Source organism: Podarcis cretensis, assembly GCF_951804945.1.
Source record: "Podarcis cretensis genome assembly, chromosome: 10".
Lineage (NCBI taxonomy): Eukaryota > Metazoa > Chordata > Lepidosauria > Squamata > Lacertidae > Podarcis > Podarcis cretensis.
Window position 1 is genome coordinate 50160175 of NC_137179.1, and position 21492 is coordinate 50181666.

At 41.0% G+C, this 21492-nt stretch overlaps 1 protein-coding gene across 3 annotated transcripts in view; it reads left to right on the forward strand.

The window, feature by feature from the left end:
* Window positions 1-16: 16 nt before the first annotated feature.
* Window positions 17-21492, forward strand: part of SCAF11 (SR-related CTD associated factor 11) — a 29247-nt gene continuing 7771 nt past the window's right edge. For 2 of the 3 annotated variants that reach the window (XM_079994058.1, XM_079994059.1), the window contains exons 1-11: window positions 18-156; window positions 5789-5869; window positions 7958-8118; window positions 10686-10763; window positions 12434-12525; window positions 13013-13080; window positions 14152-14204; window positions 14701-14807; window positions 16160-16246; window positions 17054-17160; window positions 18528-21374. In XM_079994058.1, coding sequence (XP_079850184.1) covers window positions 5809-5869; window positions 7958-8118; window positions 10686-10763; window positions 12434-12525; window positions 13013-13080; window positions 14152-14204; window positions 14701-14807; window positions 16160-16246; window positions 17054-17160; window positions 18528-21374 — 3661 coding nt within the window. In that variant the 5' untranslated portion in view covers window positions 18-156; window positions 5789-5808. Of the gene's footprint in view, window positions 157-5788; window positions 5870-7957; window positions 8119-10685; window positions 10764-12433; window positions 12526-13012; window positions 13081-14151; window positions 14205-14700; window positions 14808-16159; window positions 16247-17053; window positions 17161-18527; window positions 21375-21492 lie in introns of all 3 variants that reach the window. The other variant, XM_079994060.1, reaches the window with a different exon arrangement.

Genomic DNA, 21492 nt, shown 5'->3' on the forward strand with positions numbered 1-21492 from the left:
AGGCCTTTTCCTCAGCCCGGCGGAGTTCGCGCGGGCGCGCGCGCCACGGAGGCGCCGAAAGGCCCAGAGCCTCCATGTTGGCTCCGCAGTAGCCGGAGCCCCTTGACCGCGCGACCTGCTCCTCCGTCCAAGCCGCTCGCACCGAGGCGCCGCCAGGTAAGTTGAGTCGGCTTCATTCGACGCGCGGGGAAGGAGGCGGCGAGGCCGGCGCTGCGTATGTGTGTGTGTGTGTGTGTGTGTGTGTGTGAGGGAGAAAGAGAGAGCGGAAGGGAAACAAAGAGGAAAGCACCGACGGCCAGGCCTCGTCCGCTTCCCCTCACGGAAGCTGCCCCGGCCTATTTCCTCGAGGCTCGGCGGGGCCTGGTGGCGAAAAGGCCGCCCCCCCCGCAGCACCTCGCTTTGGTCCAGATCGTGGCGGCAGGGGCCTTTGGAAGCTGGCGGAGGAGGCTCCGTGGTCGGGCCCCAAGCGGGGAAAGAAAGTTTCGCTGCCGGAGGAGGAGGAGGAGGAGGAGGAGGCCAATCCCGAGGGCTCCCCTCGGTGCGCAGGAGGAATTTCTCCTCCAGGAGCGAGGCTTTGCTGACGCTTCTCGTCGTAGCCGAATAGCCAGCCCGTCCCGGGCAGTCCTTTGTTTAACAGTTTCTCTCTCTCCGACACACACAAACACGCACGCACGCACCTCTTGTTTGCGGGCTGGAGGTCACGGCGAGAAGTTATTCATCTTTGGCCTCTGGACTCCGCGCAGAGCCAGGAGAGGAGAAGTTTGGCACTTGCGTTTGAATTTGCTTTTAAAGATAAACGACTCCCCCGCTTTTGTGTGTATGCCGTTTGTGGGATTACTGAAAGATGCCTTGTGCATCGAGCGTATGGAACAGGCGTAGGCAAACTCCGGCCCTCCAGATGTTTGGGAATACAATTCCCATCATCCCTAACTGACAGGACCAGTGGTCAGGGATAATAATTGTAGTCCCGAACATCTGAAGGGCCGGAGTTTGCCTATGCCTGGTACTGCCTGGTACAGAAGATAATACTTGGGAGGGTAAAGCACAGAGAATACTATTAAATTCCGTTACCTGAAAGAGGTGTTGGAAAGGTGTTTGCAGTGTTTATGGATACACAAACTATCTGGCCAAGGCTAAGAAAAAGGTTAGAGAGAATTAACTCTTAGTTGTCTATGGTAGATGTTTATTTAAGGTACCAGGAAACTTTCACTTTCTCTTTCCTGGAATACAAGAATAAGGAGTTTGCTTCTCAAACCTTTTGTGTATTTTCTTTTGGATCGTTTTGAGAGTGTTTTGAAGCAGCCAAGACCTGATCATAGGGTCCCTTGACACATTTGATGCAAGTTGTGTTTGATATTCCGAATACCTCTTTGTTGTAGTTGGGTATGTAATGACAGTCGTGGTGTCTTCACATTCATGAATGAAAATGCCTATTGGGATGGATCTTTGTGCATGTCACAGGCTGTTCTTTTGAACTGAAATGATCACGTGTGTGTAGTCTGAAGGATTCTGTACTGACACAAATGTCTCAAACTTCCTTGTCCAATGCACATACAATGTTGATGCTTTTCTTGCTATTACTATTATCTTTTTGTTATTATTTATTCAATTTATATACTCCCCTTCTTCTGAAGATCACAGGACAGTTGCATGTTTGGCTTCTCAGCAGTTTTTAAGGAAATGTCAGGATTGATATGAACAAGACCTATGATTTGTGAATCACTGTCTTATTAGGGTTTCAGCTCTCTGTCTAGCATGCCACAGTAGGGGTGAAAACTGAGCCCTTCTAATCAAATGAGAGGAGGGAGGAGGCTGACCTGACAGAAGGTGTGTGTCTGTAGGGACAGGTAACATGAAGGGCCTGGCCAGCCACAGGTTTCCTGTGCCTGATCTACTGTCCTGTTATGGGTTCTGTAACTGAAAGTTGCATAGCACATGTCACTTGGGAGCAATTCAGTGTCAAAATTTGGAGATGAGAGAGGTCCTTAATTTCCTTTGCAGTCTCACGTATCTGTCTCTCTTAACTATATGCTTGATTGTACAAACTGCTTTCTTTGTGAAGGCATAGCAAATGAGGGATTGAATATCTATAAAGGTGTCTGGGGACTCTTTTGTAGTGCTGAAGTAGTTGATTGCCAGAAAACCATTGGTTATAAACTGCTAGGAGATATCTAATTACTTCATAAGGCGCAAAAGCACACACCTCCTCCCATGTACACCAAATCCACAGTTAAGCGGTATGTTTTGTTTTCATGGAAAGCAAGGACAGGAAGGGAAGGGAAAGTATGTAATTAAATTCTTAGAAAGTTTGTGAAGAAACATTTGTAAGTAATGCATAGGTAGGAAATGGGGGGTTTGGCTTTTTTTCTGGAAAAAGTGTCAGTAATCTTTTAAACTTCATAGCTGGCTCTTTCACTAAAAACTAGTCTTTTCATTCCTTAGGGCAAAGATATGTGTATTCTTGGTTAAGTCCAGGCTTCCCATCAACTTGCCCTATTTTATGCTATCACAGGAGGGTGGGATTGTGTGAGAGCCTGAGAGGAGGGTGGCCAGGTGGTGACATTATCTGGCTGCTACTTTACCACACTGAGGTGCAAGCTCTTCCCAATAAACTGTTTGCTGTTCTCCCAAGGGATGGGGCTTGTGACGAACCACCCCTGCTGCTCTGCTTCTGGGCTTAAGGTTTCCCTCCAGTATTCAGAATGAGGAATGAGCAAGTAGGATGTTATAAATCTGGGTCCTTGCCCTATGCCAGGGATGTCCAACTTCCAAGAGACTGTGATCTACTCCCACTTTTTTTAAAAAAGGCAGTGATCTACCCATTTTTTTGGGGGGGGGAATCCATCAGGATCACAGGATGCCCCACAGTCGACTGGTAGATCACAATCGACTGGTTGGACATCCCTGCCCTGTGCCATGTCCAGCTCTGTGTAAGCTGTAGCCATTAAACTTGTGTCCATTTTAACCCACATGTTGTCTCACAGTTGGTCTTACTTTCCCATACCACTGCACTCTATGGACACAGAAAGCATTCACATATATTAGCAAAAGATAATAGGGAGTTTGATGGCATTATTGCAAAGGAGAATGGGTTGGTGTGAGAGCATAGTGCTTTATCCAGCTTCATTTGCTTGTTGTTTTTGACTTTAGCTGGAGGAAAACATTTTAAAGTTATCTAGAGGCATTTGCAGGACAAAACTGATAGGCTGGTAAAGGGTTAAATGTCTTCTTTTCACTTGCTAATTTGTCATGTGTTGACACTACAGTGAAAATAAGGGATTAGGAACCCCCCCTTTCCCTTCAAATGTGCCATTGATCACCAAATTTTTGCATCTTTGTTTATCTTTTGCTATTTACTTAAGGCTGCAAATCTGTTAGGAAGTTTGTCTTATTAATAGGTTTTTGTTTTTTTTAAAGTATCTTAGAAAAGTAAATTGTAGCAGGTAGGTGCACTGGAAAACGGATAAAATCCAAACAACCTCCAGATTCTATGAACATTCTGAGTTTGCTTGTACTCGGTAGCAAGTAACATTTTGCTTTTTATATACTGGTTGGAATCTAGAGTTGCCTTAGGAATGCTCATTGACTTTTGTATAAGTAGGATTTTTTATTTCTAACAGCCGTCTTTCTCTCCCCCTTCCCCCATGACCTGGATCAGAACTCTGGAGGAAGCAGCTAGAGGAAGAAACACATTTTTTCTTTAGACATTTATACCCTAAAACAAAAAGCTTTAAAAAACGCTCAGCGTGCATTTCAGCATCAAAAATTGTTAGCTGTGTGGCCTATGGTAGGAAGTTCCATAGCCTGGGTGTTATTACAGAGAAGGCTCCCACATATCCCATCAGCCATACTTAGCAGTGGGTCATGAAGTAGGGTGTCCTTTATTGATGGATGAAGTTTCAACATCTTAACCCATATTCATTCTGTTATTGATTGCAGGCTCCAGTTCTTGCTTGTCAAAATGTACAGGTTGAAGTGTGAGAGAGAGGGCAGCTGTATTGAGGCTAAAATCTTAACCAGTTTACCCCAGTCTGCAGTTCTTCAAGAATAGTCATAAGATAAACAGCACTGTGCATGTGAACCTACACATCCACCTATCATTTAAGAGATTAGAGTTGAATTTAGGAGTGTTCTCTTAAAAGGTAGGGTAAGTTTAGAAAGATGACCCCAAATTGAAAATGTTGTGAGAATCACTGTTTTAGAATAACTTCTTGTTAAGGGGAAACTGACAAGGCATTGCATTTTCTCTCAAGATAAGTTGGACTTGGCTCAAGGGGAATCGGCCTGTGTTTACATTTTTCTTTTCTTGTACTAATGATTATTCCTACTGTTCTGAGTTTGGGGGAAGGGGAATAACCAGGCCAGCTTGGTAATGGTCCGCTAATTATGGATGTGGGTGGCGGTGTGGGTTAAACCACAGAGCCCAGGGCTTGCTGATCAGAAGGTCGGCGATTCGAATCCCCTTGACGGGGTGAGCTCCTGTTGTCCCAGCGCCTGCCAACCTAGCAGTTTGAAAGTACAAAGTGCAAGTAGATAAATAGGTACCACTCCAGTGGGAAGGTAAACGGCATTTCCATGTGCTGCTCTGGTTCGCCAGAAGCGGCTTAGAAGTGTTGGACACATGACCCAGGAGCTGTACGCTGGTTCCCTCGGCCAGTAAAGCGAGATGAGCGCCGCAACCCTAGAGTTGACCACGACTGAACCTAACAGTCAGGGTCCCTTTAAAGGTAAAGGTACCCCTGCCTGTACGGGCCAGTCTTGACAGACTCTGGGGTTGTGCGCCCATCTCACTTAAGAGGCCAGGGGCCAGCGCTGTCCGGAGACACTTCCGGGTCACGTGGCCAGCGTGACATCGCTGCTCTGGTGAGCCAGAGCCGCACACGGAAACGCCGTTTACCTTCCCGCTGGTAAGCGGTCCCTATTTATCTACTTGTACCCGGAGGTGCTTTCGAACTGCTAGGTTGGCAGGCGCTGGGACCGAGCAGCGGGAGCGCACCCCGCCGCAGGGATTCGAACCGCCGACCTTTCGATCGGCAAGTCCTAGGCGCTGAGGCTTTAACCCACAGCGCCACCTGCGTCCCTCAGGGTCCCTTTACCTTTACCTTAAGATAGCATAGGGAGTGGCTCTGTACCAGAGGACAAATGGGTGGGTTCAACTGTCTGTTAATTTGAAAGACAAAGGGCCAGAGCAAAGTTGAGAGGTGTGAGCTAGAAGCTGGATGCAAAAGCTGCAGGCTGGAAAGGCAGAGCGAGAGAGAGCAAGGCCTGATTTCTGCTGGAATCCAAGGCTGTGGCTATGGGAGAAACAGGACCCTTTGTGGTGTTAATGCTTTGAACCCCTCCATTGTAGGCATAGGTTGTATATACATGTAAAGAAACCAAATATTCTAAAGACACCAGAGCCTCCACTGTGCCTCATTCTGAAGGAAACACGAACTCTGTCTGAGTGCCTGGAACCCCCTGGCATCTCGTACTAGTCGGAGATTGGGGTAGCATGCAACTGTATGTTTAAGACAATCTGGTATGAGATACTATGCCCTGGTCCTATGCATTGGGAAATCATAGTTAGAGGAAAGAAAATAAAATTCCTTGAATGTATGAGGGCCAAGAAATAGAGACTTGCGGGTCTAGGGCAGTATATAAATTTAATAAATAATAATTTTAAAAATATGATAAATTGAAGCAATGTGTGATATATATTCTTGTTATAACACTGCCTCTGTTGGAGTTGTAGGATTGAAATCTGTGACATATTAGGAGGAATATAATCATTATCAATATTTTGCAGGTTGTATTTCCTAAGCAGAAATGAAGAATAAAAAGCAATGTATACAAAATGCTGAAGATGAAAAGCATGAAGACACAGAAGGTAGCTAATATTGGTTGGATATTCTGCTAAATCAGATAAGATAATAATAAACCAAGTAGAACAACATATATCACTTCCTACATCTTCCTACCCCAACATTTCCAGATCTAATAGAGAAATCTAAAGCATCCTTTGGTATTTCTGGTTTTAGCTGATTAGAGATAGTGCCCACAGTTCATGGTCACTTCAGAGGGGGCTTCTGAATAGGAGAATATGTGAAAACTGTTTGTAAGAGGTCCTTTGTACTTCAGGACATGATGACTCCTGTTGATGTGGCAAACTTACATTTGAAGGGCTGATCCACATGGCCTGTTATTCTGGAATAACAACTCATTGAATCTCTTTTAACATCTGATTTGTTTACAATATCTGACAAAATAAGCTGCTCTTACCCCTGTCCTTGACAATGTGCTTGTGTTGTGTGTTATTTTCTGATATGCAAAGGGTTGTAGAGTCGGTGCACTAAGACAGTGTTTCCCAATCTTGGGTCTCCAGCTGTTTTTGGACTACAACTCCCATCATACTTAGCGAGCAAGACCAGTGGTTAGGGATGATGGGAAGTGTAGTCCAAAAACAGCTAGAGACCAAAGGTTGGGAAACACTGCACTAAGAGACACACATTGAAGATCAAAACTGTGTAAGGCAGGGATGGCTGACCTTTTTCATCCTGAAGATTGTGTTCAGAGTTGGCTAACCTGCAGTTCACATCTTGCATACATACACTCTTGCCATGCAGACATGCATGACGCTGCACAGTATCCACCCACAGAGGCACTCATCATACATATAGCTATATATACTGTACTGCACACTCGTTCCCCATCCTCTCAGCCTAGTTCTGTGGTGGGCCAATTTCTTCACTGTAAGGCTAGACTGCACAGAGAGGTTTAAACCTCTCAGCTTGGCACTGAGAAAGGTCAGTTTCTCCACTGCAGTGCTGAGCTTAGGTGAGAAGGTTAAACCTCTCTACCTAAGTGCTAGGATGGAGATTCACCACAGCTTTCCCTCTCATCTCGGTAGTTGAGATATTGCTTCATTGCAGGATTGGGCTGCGAGGAGAGGTTTAAATCTTTCCCAAATTCAACCTCTCCTCTCAGTTCCATGATGGAGAAGTTGCAGTGCTAAAGAGGGGCATGGCTTTCCCAGACCTGGGGGTCCACTTGCAGTAACTTTGTTGGGTGGGCTGGAATTGGCCTGTGAGCTTGCTACCCCTGATTTGAGGGGATGTTTCTGAAGCATCCAGGAATTTAATGCCCATGTTGAGGTGTGGTATCATCTCAAGACCACTGTTTATGATTTTTTGATATACATTGTGACCCAAGTGAATTGTTATCTAGACAATTGCAGGCTAACTAGGAAAAGGTATTGTCTATTTGGCATTTGTTAGTTTTCATTCGGTCTGGATTTTAATAGGGTTTCAAGAAATTATAAAGTCAACTTTATTTTTTAAAACTTGAAAAAAGGCCTAAAAGGTTTCAGTTTAATCGTAGGAAAATTATTGAACTGTTTTTGAGATAGCTATTTACAAAAAATAAAAAGATATTTCTACAAAATTGCACCTTACAATTTTATATGCCTGTAGATCACATTGTTACCACAGTGATTTATAATTAACCTGTGAAACTAATTGACATATATGCAGTAGTGACTACTGTCATAGTAACTTGTTAAAAAGCTTCAGTAATTCCATGTTGTGGATGGTTTGTAGTTGGCCACTACCAATAGTACGTCGGAACAGTTTTCATATTCACATCTAAAGGCATACACCCCCCCTAAATCTTGACCTGACCTACTCATGACCTGGTGTTTGGTAAGGACGAAATGTTGGGTAGAGGGGAGTATGATAATCACAATATTCAAAATTCAACACTTGCATTCTTGTTGGCTTCAGTCATACATAATGAGATAACTGCATTTCAGACCTAACTGACAATATTGAGACATTTTACTGTCAGCTTACAAAGGATTTGAGAGTCAACTTTTTAGATCTGCAAGTTTGAACAAAATTGCATATCAGCATGATGTGGCATATTTTTAAAGTGGATATTACTACTACAGACTTCACAGAGCTTTTACATTTTATAACAGGTGAAGAGAATGAAGAAAACTGCTCCTGTTCTTCTAGCTTTCTGTCTGATGAAGATGACAGGTGTCCAATCTGTCTAAACTGCCTGGCAGAGCAGGAGGTTGGTTTTCCTGAAAACTGCAGTCACATCTTCTGCATGACCTGCATCCTTAAATGGGCCGAAGTAAGTATAGGTGGTTCATGGGAAACTTGTAAACTGGCTACTTAAATGCTTAAAATCTTTTTAAAGGGTAATATTTCTCCTTGGCAGCCTGGCAGCCAAAGAACAGTACTACTAGTTCATCATATTCAAGTGACCTCGAAGGCACATGGCAGCCTGCTTTTGAAACATGAGACTTTCAAAAGCAGTATATAATATAGCAAAAGGGCTTGATGTTTAAAGGATTAAAAAAACCAAAAAACCCAAAAACCAAAACCCAGCTGGCATGCCTCAATCAGATCTTTGTGAGTTATGGCCCAAATGTAACTCGTTTCACATTTCAGCGAAGTACTTGCATCACCACATTTGGTAAATGCTTAGGTAGTGGCCTTTCTTTGTTGGAAGTTAATGTTGTGAGTTCTTGATAAATGGTTTGTCCATTTGTCTTCCCAAACTCTATAGGTAATTATTGTGTCTCCTTTCCAAAGTTCCTACTGCTGTTGCTTTCCCGGGAAATCTGCCAAATGATGATCCCATAGTACTGACCTATTTTCTTGCAACTTTGTAATATTGTGCTTTGTTACTGTAGACTTCTTTCTTTGCCCATGTAGCTTTGCTTATGCAATATAACATTGTTGCTTTCAGCATCTTGCTTATTGTGATGAACAACCCAGATAATTGTAGAGATTGAGAGAACTTCATAAGGACCTAAAATCTTATACACATCATATGCAATATTGTAACTGATGCTTATCCAGCTTCTTAGAAACCTTTTGGAGAACTATTTTCTAGGCATCTTTTATTGCTGTGATCACTTATCGCTGTGGCAGATATTATAAACCCCAGAGTTTAAATGCATACTCTTCATGTCCTACTCTAATCAGTAGGACAATATGTTTCTAAAAGTCAGTACTAAAAGTTACATTTCTTCAAGTATTTGAAACTAATTATCCAGAATTGTGGTCATGATAAAATGTTTAGTCCCTCTGCTTTAGAGACACAAGCCAGCAGGCCTCAATGGTAGAAAAACAGTGTGGCAAGCAAAGCCCAGCAGGCATTGCACTTATGCACAGGTTGATCTTGCTTAATGAGCAGAATGTGTGACTGGAACTAGGTGGGTTGAGAGGAGGGCTCAGATCTTGCAGTCAGTCTGCATGTCAATATCTGGAAGGGTCTTGTAGGTTGGTTGTAGAAGTTCTTCGTAGTTGCTGGATCTGAGTCACTGCTATGTGGCAGTCTGTGGCCCTTCCCATTCATCAGGAGGGAATGATATGAATACGGCTGCAGTAAGGACAGTATGGAGTCCAAATTCAGTTTCTATTGTTCCCCTGCTTCCACCACTCTTTGGAGACCTGGGTTTTACTACTGCACCACTCTGCCTCCACCATGTGACTTCCTGGTTGCTTGCTATCTATCTAAAGTGCAAGATCATACCTTTATTTTATCACCTGTAGGATTTCCACCCCACACACCTGAAATATCAAACATGTCTGCTTTCCTAATTCCTTTTATATCTCTGTTGTCATCATTTAATTCCAAACAATTCATTTATTCACCTTTTACCATCCACACACCAGTATGCATGCACACACACACACACACGCGCGCACACACACACACACACACGCGCACACACACAGGTGTCATATTTGTGTTCTTTAAGAACTCTTGAGTGGATGTCATCTGAACCCAGTCATTTGTTTGTTTATAACTGGTCAAGAAGGCTTACATCAGCTCTCTTGGTGCTGTGTCTCAACCCAGACAGGTAGTTGTGTTGCTCCAAACAAAACACAAGTTGTAGTTCGTGTTTGTGCCTTACTGCACATGGTTTGTATAAGAGAGATCAACCATGATTCCAGATTCAAATGTAGCACTCAGCCAAGCCATGGCCCAACTGTGATAGCAGCAGGACCTGGAGAGTGAAATGGCAGCAATTTTTGCTTGGAGAACCCACATACTCCTTGTTCATTCCTGCTTAGCTATGCTTTGGGTTAGTGTTACATGCAAAGTGGACCAGAGTTCTCTTCATACAGGACTGCCACTATTGATTTGAAATCAGTATGCATGACTAACTGAGGTCGATTAATTTTCATCATCTTCTCCTGAGTAGAACTGTCATGGACTGGCTACTGACAATAACTCAGTTGGATACAACCCTCAGTCCTATGGATGTGGTTGGTTTGAAATTTAAATAAATGTGCACGTTACAAACCCTTTGCTACAGGTGCCTTATTGGTTTATGTGAGAACTAAACCTTTAATCAAAACTGCCACTCCTAGGAGGAACGGCTATTATTTCTAAAATATCCTTAAAAATAAAATTGCTGTTGATTTGCAACCCAACAGATCAGCTTGCCCTTGCTGATTGATCAACTAATGCTTTAATTGATTTACTTATTAAGTCAATTAGCATCTGGAGTCTTAAATTAATTGAAAGTAACAGATTCCAGAGGAATATGCATGCAGGTTGGTTTGAATCAAGAGATTCAAAAACTGGACAGATGATACAGTTGTTCCTTTTTTTTTTTTGAGAAAAAGCCCCCTATTTCTAATGTTATAAAATAGTGAGATGTGAACAAAATCTTCTTTCAGACCAGAGCGTCATGCCCAGTTGACCGCAAACAGTTCCAAGCTGTATATAAACTAAATGCGTTAGAAGACTGCATAAAGGCAAGTTCCAATGTTTATTTAATTTATATTTTGTGTTTAGAAAATTACCATCAGAATAAATTAGCATTTTGTTCTTCAAAGATCTGAATAATTATTTGGTCACTAAGGCAATTTGGATGCTGTTAATGGCATGTTCTAACTTTGACCAAAAAACATTTGTTTAAAGCATTTAACCCTGACAGAAGGAGTCCTTCTCTTTGTGGAAGTTGAAGTCTATTTCCAACCCATTTTTATATACTTCACAATTATTTCTCAGTGTTGGTAAAATCATACCATTTAGCTCTCAAATGATTTCTTATTTTATTTGTTGGCAAGCTGTAATTCCCAGCATATCTCAAAAAGTTTTAGTGTTTAACTGTGATTGATTTGCAAAGCAGATGCTGATTGCTCTTTTTGATTAATTGCAGATTTGGGCAAGGGGAGAGATTGGTCTCTCTGTTTTGTCTTTGCAGAAGGTAAAAGCAGTGTAATGCTTTGGCTGCTTCTGCAAACATAAGCAAGACCCCATTCTCCCAAGTCTTCTGCCATTTGCAGAAGAGGCGGAGAAGGAGAGAAAAAGAGAAACAGTATTTTTTATTCAACCTAGGCTTCCCTCTTACTCCATACCCCTGCTTCTCTAAAACCCATTAAAGGTGTTATTATCAGGATTCTTCCAAATACATGATTTCTGGGAAGTAAACAATGTCTAAATTTTAGGACCAATGTTTAATTAATAACAAAAGGCTAAAATCATATTTGCTCCAAAATGATAAACTAGGAAGACATTAGGAGTGAAATCCATGCCATGCACAGAATGGCTTTTGATTTAGCAGAGATGATCACTAACAGTGATAAACTCCGCCGTCCTTCTATATTTCCCTATGCTCCTGAAAATCAGTTATAGAAGTTTAAGGGACCCTTTAAAACTGTGGATAGTGGTGTGGGCAGCTGCAATGTGAATGGGAAACTGGAAAAAATACCCTTCCTTCTTACATTAGCAGATTCCTCCACGGTCAAAAGCTGTTTTCTGAGCTGGATGGCAACAGCAGATTTCACCCTCATAATTCAATCAGTATATTGGGAACACTTTCATGCGGCAAATAATGAGGACCGTATGAAGAGCCAGTGTGGTATAGTGGTTAAGAGCGGTAGATTTGTAATCTGGGGAACCGAGTTCACGTCTCCGCTCCTCCACATGCAGCTGCTGGGTGACCTTGGGCTAGTCACACTACTCTGAAGTCTCTCAGCCCTACACAGAGTGTTTGTTGTGGGGAGGAAGGGAAAGGAGAATGTTAGTCGCTTTGAGACTCCTTCAGGTAGTGATAAAGCGGGATATCAAATCCAAACTCCTCCTCTTCTTCAATTGTCTAGTAGCTTATAAGAAAAGTTTTACTGGACTTTTTTATGTTCTCAGAAAACACCAAGACAGATTTTTAGGTTTTTTACTGGTAACTCTACCCAAGCGTGTGCTATTGAGCAAGCTTCTGCTTTGTCTCTTTTCCTAGAATGAGAATGTCTTGACCCAGAGTTCCTTTAGAACAAAGCAGTGTGATGCTATAAATCAGCATTGGCATTTTTATATAGCGTATTAAGTGAATAATGCTGTACGCTGAATCACATAACTACTAGGTTATAAATATTAGAGAAAATGATTTGGGAAATTGCTGTACTAATTTTAACATTCCTTACAGGTTCAAATAAAGAAACAAGTAAGCAAAAAAGATGACCTACTTATCTGTAATGAGGGCAAGTATTGCCCTGCAAATATGAAAAACTGTACAAGGTTAGTAATGAACCTTTCCTTTACTGTTGATGTCATGTCTAGTTCGTTCATAAACATTGATTAGATGTGTTTCAGATTGATAAGGATGATGCCAATAAGTAATACTCTGAGTACTCGCATAGAGATCAAAAGACTTGCTATTTAAGTTTGTTAATTTGTACCGGGTTAAGAGTATGACTAATGTTGAATATGATACGACCCTAAATACATAGGCAATATTTAAGACAATTTGCCGAGAAAGGAGCCATTAGATGGCATAGATTGCTGTCACCCTTTACCAGGATTAATCTTCATATTCTTTGGAGATAAGCAGCAGTTTGTTGCTGTACATTTAAGTGTCCAGAGTATCATAGCAGTTTCATTCTTTAGATCTTGGATGTGAAAGATCTTTTGGGTATTTATAGACTTCATTCCTTTATGGGACCTTGGTCCATCATTAGCACACACTAAATTGCTCGGCATATAACTGTTTTGTATGTGTTTGCAGAAAACATGAAAATGCAGGGAAAGTGCATTTAACAGCAATCTCCTGTAAAGGCTGGAACCAAAAACACAGTAAGTCTGGTTTTTTTGTCACTAACTTGGCTTCCCTTTGAAATTTCAAAACTACATGTTGCTAGTACTTTGTATGTATTTGATATGCTTCTATCAAATTCATGGTTTCTAAGCCAATTTCAGCAGAGCAGAGAAGTCTTGCGACATTATGGTAGATAGGAAACTCCAATAAATCAAATCTAGGCTCCAATCAAAAGAACCTCAGGGGTTCTGATGCTCACTTGTCCAGTATGCCAGTGTTGAGGGGACTGTGTACAATATAGGACTTTTAAAGAGAAGTGGCAAACCTTTCCATGCACAAAGAGGTCCTGCTCACATATACACAGACACACTTGATAAGGTCTGAGCTTAGTAAATAGCAACAAATCAAATTGCTTATTGTATATTATCAAGTATTTAAACTGTGTATTTTTCCTTTGAAGCTCTGTCTCACATCCCCAGCATTTGGGGAACAATTTCTGTGGTTCAGAGCATTCTTTTCATGTGATGTTTCCAGACAACATGAAAGTGGCCTCTGCTTCCTAACCACAAACCTTGCTTCTCATGTTGGCCCTTAGCTCTTTCGCTGACCCTATCGGAAAAGAGTCATTCCTCCCTAATTGTCAACTAGTAGCCCAGACATAGGGGTGCTTAGATACGTAGCAAGTCACTAATTCTAGGCAAAATAGCCAGGATAGGCTTGACAAAAACAGAGTCCTGTGGCACTGTAAAAGCTTAACCAAATTCTAGCATCATCTTGAATACATGAGATGTGTCAGCAGGGGAATAGTGTGAGCTGAATGTACCTCTGGGTATACTGAAATAGTTGTATAGTTGGCTGGTTTGTAGTCTGTGTTGTGAAATTATATAAAGAACAGACAAATACTGTATCTTATGTGTCCCACTGATTAGCTTGGGTATATGCTAGTAATTTTCTAATCTGATTGTGTTTTTCTTCCAAAGGGCTTTTGCAGTAGTAAAATGTTTGTGAAATTCTTACATTTAAAATGAAATTTAATCCACATCTAATTGCCTTAATGCTAATGATTATCAGATTAAAGTGAGATTGTGCATTTTTTAATCATTATAAAGGTTCTTCAAGCAAAGAAGAAGATAAAAGTTATATTTCTATGAAGAAAAATAAGGTTTGTTCAATTACTTTTATGTTTAAAGGACTAAAAGTTACTGAATACATTTTTGTTTAAGGTGGCTTTCCCTCAAGTTTGTGCAATGACAGTACAAACTGGGGGTCTCCAGAGTCTTAGGCAGAGATCTTTCCCATCACCTGCTACCTAACCTTTTAAAGTCTGTGCCGAGATAATTTGTTTGAGGTGCCTAAATACAAGGAAAAAAATTTAAGGACTTTCTAAATGCAAAGTGTCTCCTCTACCTCTGAGTCCTTCCCTGCCACGCCATCCTAGTTTGTAGACCTATCAGTGAAAGTGAGTTTCAAGACCTTGTGAAATGTGTTGCATGAATATATTTCTGCCCATGTCTCAGTGCAGTTTAGATGGCTTCTGCAGTTATATGACTAGAATATAAATCTTTCAAATGTTCTTACATCTGGAACGCTTTTTTGTTTTATGAATATTGGATGCAGAGGTTACCACAGTGTTTTACATTTAAAACTTTATTTTGTAGCCCAGAAGACAAACCTGCTCAAGCAGATTCCTCAGAAGTAACTTCTGTGGTAGATTTTCTTCTAATAGTAGCTTCAATGGAGAATCTCCTAATTACCAAAATGAATGGTCAGTATTGAATCTATTGTTCACAAAGACTGTTGTAATACTGTAAAATGTTAATATGACCCACTTGACTTCCTGGGAAAATGGTAGATCTAGATTAACTTTTTTCTCTCACATATAAAACCACTGTAGTAGGATCGACTCCAGCAAAAAAAAGAGAAATATGTAATTGAGCCCTAATCTCCCAATATTATCTTTGCAAATATTCTAGAGCAATTTTTAAAATCTGAAAGTCTGTGTGTAGGGTTTAAATGGCTTTTGTATCTGTTCTTCTTGGAACGTAGAGCCTACAGTGAGTTAGACCTTTTGTTCCATCTCATTCAGCATTGTCAACCCTGATTGGTAGTGTCTCTCCAAGGTTGCAGTTCTTCTGGCCTATAGATACCAAGTATTGAACCTTTGACATGTAAAGCATGATCACTACCACTGAGCTACGGCCCTTCCTCTCCTAATATGCTATAAGTTGTAAAGAAATAGCTTGATGAGTTCTGGAGCTTTAAGAAATCTTGCATGTGTGCCTCAAATCTGCTGTTTTTAGAATATGAGTGTGTAACTTCTTCTCCATTGTCATGTAGTGTTGCAGCTTTGTGTATGAGCTGAGACCCAATTCAAATATTACATCTCCCTTGAGCAATTTAGGTGACCTAAGGAAGCCAGTGGCTGTGTTTTGTCATAATGCTAAACCATTGGATTGGATTGTATATCAGACTAGGGGTTGTATGCTCCCTCTTCCCTCCCTTACGGTGTGGCGGCAAGGACAAGATAGGAAGCTTCTGATTTAAGAGTGACTGCAGTTCAGTGTGTTTGAAGCCTAAGCAGTAGTTAATCTTAACTGTGGTCATTTGAAACAAGCCAGCTTCATGAACTATGGTTAAAATGGACTTAATGAACGGGCTTGTTTTAATGGACTATACTTAAAATTGACTGCATTTTGTCTGGGGTTTAGATATTGCAACAAGCTGCATTCTATTTAAAATGGAAACAGAAACTTCTGAAGTCTTCCTTACCGCTATGCCAGAGCAAGAGATGAGTGGTGGCAGCCTGGAGGAAGGAAGCACATAAGCCTTCAGATAGATCAGTTTGTCCTTGTACTGTTCAAATTTGCTGCAGTTTTCTTTATCTGAATGAGACCAGTATCTGTACCTCAACCCATTCATCTGCTGCATAAGGATAATACTGACCCACCCACTTTGTGAGACTATTAAGCATTATTGAGAATTAATATAAAGTGTACATGTATGTCAATTATCATTTTCCATTCTGGAAATAACTGCACATTTGTATCTTAAATCTATCTGCCACCTTGTTAAGCTGCACATCAAGGCCCTAAAATTTATTTCACATTTATGTTCCAGTATAGAGATCAGCAAAATTGACACAATGATCGGGCATAAGAGAAGAGAGCTGGAGTTGTCATGTTCTGTACTAGCTAGTATGGCAAGGTAAAGCAACCAACTGGTTAAGAACTGTTTTGTTTTGTTTTTAAATGCACTTTGTCACTAGTGAAGCTACAGTCACAATATCTAAAGAACAATAACAACTGGGTTAAGATAAACTTTCAATAGTATTTGAAATTGTGTGGGGTTTTTTATTTACATATGACTGCACAAAATAAAATACTTATATTTTATGTTGTGAACCGCCCTGTGATGTTCGGATGAAAGGCGGTAAACAAACTTAATATATAATTATAATTATATTAAAATGTGCTTTGCTATATAATAGTTTGGTTCTGTCTACTATTCTGAATCAATAGAACCTCAGTTAAGCAAAGGGTTTGTCTCGCTTCTTGTTTTACATTCAGAATGCTTAAAACTTAGGATCATCATATTGCTCGTAACAAGAGGAATGCAGTAATAAGAGTGTTTTTGCACTTAAGTCTGGTCATAGTTTTATTTTTTGATTTGTAATGCATAAACCTAACATTAATGAATATTTGGGACAATGATACTTACAGGCAAATTCATAATCCAGGTGATTAAAAAGCTAGTAATATACATATAGATTTCATTTTGGAAAGCCAAAGCATTTTCTTTTTTCCTATTCCACTTCAGACCTTTTAGGCCCAAAAGGACTTTGGCCAAGATCACAAACTTTAAATCCAAGAAGGGAGTCTCAATCCTTCATGTGCTTTTCATTACTATTTATCCAATGGATACAATGCGTTTCTATATGGCCTTATGTGATTCCCCACCCCCCGGTAGGATTCTTCCTGTAACTCTTGTTTTTATGTGGGTTAATTTTTACAGAATACCTTCCATGGGCTGTGAAACAGAGATGACAACCTGCTGTCTGGTTTCCACTGCTGTAGTGGGAACTCTTTTTTTGAGAAGTTCTTCGCCTTTGGAAAACTTTGGTAAATTTTTTTTGTAAGTTTTATTTATAGTTTATATAAAGCAACATTTTCATTAATTCCAACTATATTATGCGATTTTCCCTATTTAAATATACATTTTAAGAGTTAATTGTCACATCGGTGCGAAGTAAAACACAAAATAATTTGAAATGTCTAAAGAATGTTCAGATGTAAAGTTGGTTTTTTAATATAATATGGGAGGTGGCTAAGGTAGAATGTGCAGGCCCTAATTTCTTCTCTTATTTTCTTCTCTCTCTACCATGCCCCAGGTTATAGAATTTATTTCACTGGTGGTTATAACATTTCCATGCAGATAAGCTAGGGCTGAACAGATCCTAAATTAAGTCATTCTAAGCATGCCTATAAAATCTAATCTTTTTGAGGTTATGCTGCTGAACAAATAGATACTTGCAGTTCAGAGGGACTTGAGCTATCTAGTTCTTTTCAATAGATGTATAGATTTCTGTTTATTTTACTATCTTAAACAGAATTCCTGCTTCATAAAACATTTTCCCTACTAGGAATATACAGAATACATATCTGTGCATTGCACATACGTGCACACAGAAAGAAAGGAGAGAAGTTGTTTTGAGGAATCATAAGTTCTTTTGAGGTAGTGTGTCTGTACAGTGTTCCTCAGTCTATCCCACTTTTTCCTGTTCATAATGATTCTATGAACTAGAATAGGAATATATGATTTAGGGATGACACAAATTGATGAATGATTCTGCACATATTTGATCTTCATTCTATTTAAGGGTGGGGACCTGAGAGTTAATGGCTTCATAGAAGAAGCCCATTTTATTTTAGGCTTTAAAGAATGGGGCAGAAATGGGACAATGAGCATTTGGAGTGATGATACAAGGGCAAAAAGGGAGAATAGATTTCTAAGGGAGTAGAGCCCCCTTCACACCTGAAGCATATTAATACCAGGGGCAATGCTGCTGGCTCCAGCTCCTGCCATGCATAGGCCTAGCTGCAGCGATCACATAGCAGATGGGTCTTTGCCAATGCATAGATGTACAGGGATAGACAAACTGCAAGCTTGGAGTGATTCATGTGTGAAGATTGCTCAGATAGTGAGCAGCAGCCAAGCTAGTTTTCTTGGTGCTTTGTATATAAAGCATGCTAATTTAGAAATTTGATCTGAGTTAATTTATTTGAAGGAATAAACTATAAAATAAGACATAACAGGCAAATTGACTCTTTATGAAATGGCAGTAGCCCCAGAATAAAGAAAAAGCCTAGCCAAAGAGGCAAATACTGAATTAAATGTGGACATTTCTAAAATAAGTAATGTTTGCATTCACCTTACCTCAGTACATTAAACATTCTTTCCTCCTCTTCCTTTAATACATATATATTAGAGTCTTCAGAAAAGGGGCATGTTGTTACATATGTCCAGGAAGGAGAAGAGAAAAAACAGACTTCTGGTGCAGCTGGCACAAGAGGAACAAGAAGGAAGGTTTCAGATACTACACCTAGAAGAAGATCTGCCCGGAATGCTAAAACTGAAACCTCGAGTCAGTCTCAGAGTTCACCAAAATCCAGCAATTCCGGATGTGAGGCCAGTGGCGATGGTAGCTCATTTATGAATGCTGCTACTGCAGAATCTGAGAAACTACCTCCAAAGCGGAAGGCTAAAAGAGGAGCTAAGCAGAAGGAACCTGTGGTTAAAAAGAAGCTCAGAAGTTCTGGACGTTATGGAAAACCATCTAGTGACCTATTAGACGATGAATCTGAGACAGAGGTAACAACAGTACTAGATAAAAGCAATCTACCCGACAGTGAAAATACTGCCACTGACCTGAGTCACAAAAATGATGTAGAAACAGAGTCTGCTAATGGCTTGGAAAATTCCAAGGACTGTGTGACATGTCAGGAAGATCCTACAGGAGATGCTGGTGAAGGGCAGGCTACTTTAGACACTGGTTCCTGTGTTCAAGATCCTCCTTTGCTCACCCTAGAGGGAGACACTGAAAAAAGTGAAGTAAAGGAAGACACTGAGTTTGAAAATAATGGATGTCCTGCTGCTGAAGAAGTAGATAAAATTTATACTGCTTCTAGAGAAGATACCTGCAATGATACAGGAACACTTACTCATGAGCCTCAGGAATTAGGCAGTCCTGTGAATGAATTGCCGGAGCAATTGGAACCCATAGCAACAGCAGATCAGCCTTTGGACAGTCCCGGGAATGAAATCCTGGAGAAAGTCGAAAGTGTGGCAATATCAGATGATATGTTGGCTGGTCCTGAAAATGAGTTGCTAGGTGCAACCGAATCTGTGGCAATAGAAGATGAGCCAGCACCTGATCCTAGAAACGAATACCTGGGAGACCTTGAACCTTTGTCTGTAGCAGATGAGCCTGTGCCTAGTCCAAGAAATGAATTGTTTGGTGAGTCAGAATCTGTAGCAATAGTAGATGAGGTGTTGGAGAGGCATGAAAAGGAAATGCCTGAGAAGACATTAGCTTCTCATTCTTCTGCGGATAAATCACTAGAAGAAATAGGATTTGAGGCAGTAGTCAAGGAGCCATTGGAAAATACCACAAGCACGTTACAGCAGCTTCCAGTGCCGTTGGAAATGGAAGGTATGAACACTGTAGAAAAAGAAGTCTGTGTACCCACAGAGAATGAAAAAGATAATGATTTATTAATTACAGTTTCTTCAGAGAATACATTCAGTCAGATTTTAGAAGAGGCTAGAGGAGATTCTAGAACCAGTTCATCACCTAAGTTGGAAGACCTTAAACATTTTAGCGAAGACAATAATGAGATAGTAGCTATGGAGTGTGACTCATTTAGCAGTGACCAGAATGAATCTCGGATAGACCAGCCACTAATGAGTGGTAGTGTAGAGCAAGAGGCAACCTCCTTTTCCCATGAAACTGAAAACTCGGTATCCCTTTCGAGCTCTTCTGACAAGAAAGAAGAAACAGAATGCTCTGCAGAACTTAAAAAAGATAAAAAGACTAGGACTAGAAGATCAAGATTTCATTCTCCATCAACAACTTGGTCACCAGCCAAAAGAGAGGGGAAAAGATCTCAGTCTCCATCTCCCAAGAGGGAGATTGTGGCTGAAAGCAGGATGTCTCGATCTCCTAAAAGGGATGTTTCCAAAGAAGGGCGAAGATCTCTATCACAGTCTCCAAAACGAGATCCTCCAAGAGAAGAGAAGAGATCCCCATCCTGTTCTCCTAAAAGAGAAACTCTGAAGGAAGGGAAAAGATCTATGTCCCAGTCTCCAAAGAGGGATCTTACGAGAGAAGGGAAGAGGTCACCGTCATCTTCTCCAAAAAGGGATTCTCTCAGGGAAGGAAGGCGATCTTCTCGGACACGGGCTAAGGAATCCTCTCCAAGGCACAAATGCCGATCTCAAAGTAAGGATAGAGATAGTGAAAAAGATGGGCAAAGAAGAGATCATGAAAGAGAGAAGAGTAGGAGGAGATGGTCACAATCACGATCAAGGTCTCGATCTAGGTCAAGATCAAGGACAAGAAGCAAAGGCCCTTCATTCCCTAGAAATGAGAGGGATGGCTATTCACCTCCCAGGTGGAAAGAACGGTGGACAAATGATAGCTGGAGAAGTCCCAGAGGAAATGACAGATATAAAAGAAATGAGCAAGAGAAGCAGACAGAGGGTATGAAAAGAGAGAGGGACAGTTCAAGCAAAGATGCCGACAAGCAATCTTATTCTGACCAGTATAGGAAAGATTATCCAGACTGGGTTATGGAAAGGATAAATTCTGTTCCCGAAACAAGGAACAGAGAGAGGGACAATTTTAAAAATCAACCGTGGGATGAAAATAGGCAAAATGATTCAGGGCCTCCATGGAACAGAAGCTTTGGATCAGGTTGGAATTCAAATCGCAGCAGAGGTGGCCGTGGCAGAGGTGGCCGTGGCAGAGGTGGCTTTACGTATGGAGACCAGAGTGAAAACCGCTGGCAAACTAAGAAGCCACACTCGGGGAATGCAAATAGTTCCGGAATTGAAAGTTCAAGGTTTCCAGAGCACCAACCATACAAACGTAAGATGGAGCAAGACTTCTCTTTCGATACACCTGCTGATAGGTCTGGGTGGACTTCTGCATCAAGCTGGGCTGTGAGGAAGACTTTACCAGCAGACGTACAGAATTATTATTCCAGAAGAGGAAGAAATTCGTCAAGCCCACAATCTGCATGGACAAAGCCAGAAGAAGTAGCACCTGAGCAAGGTATTTATTTTCCCCATATTAACGCATAAATCACTGGTTTGGGATAGAGCAGGCAGACAGTCCCTCCTTTTTTTAAAAAAAAATAAAATTCTAAGAATGCTAGACAGGGGATGGTTAA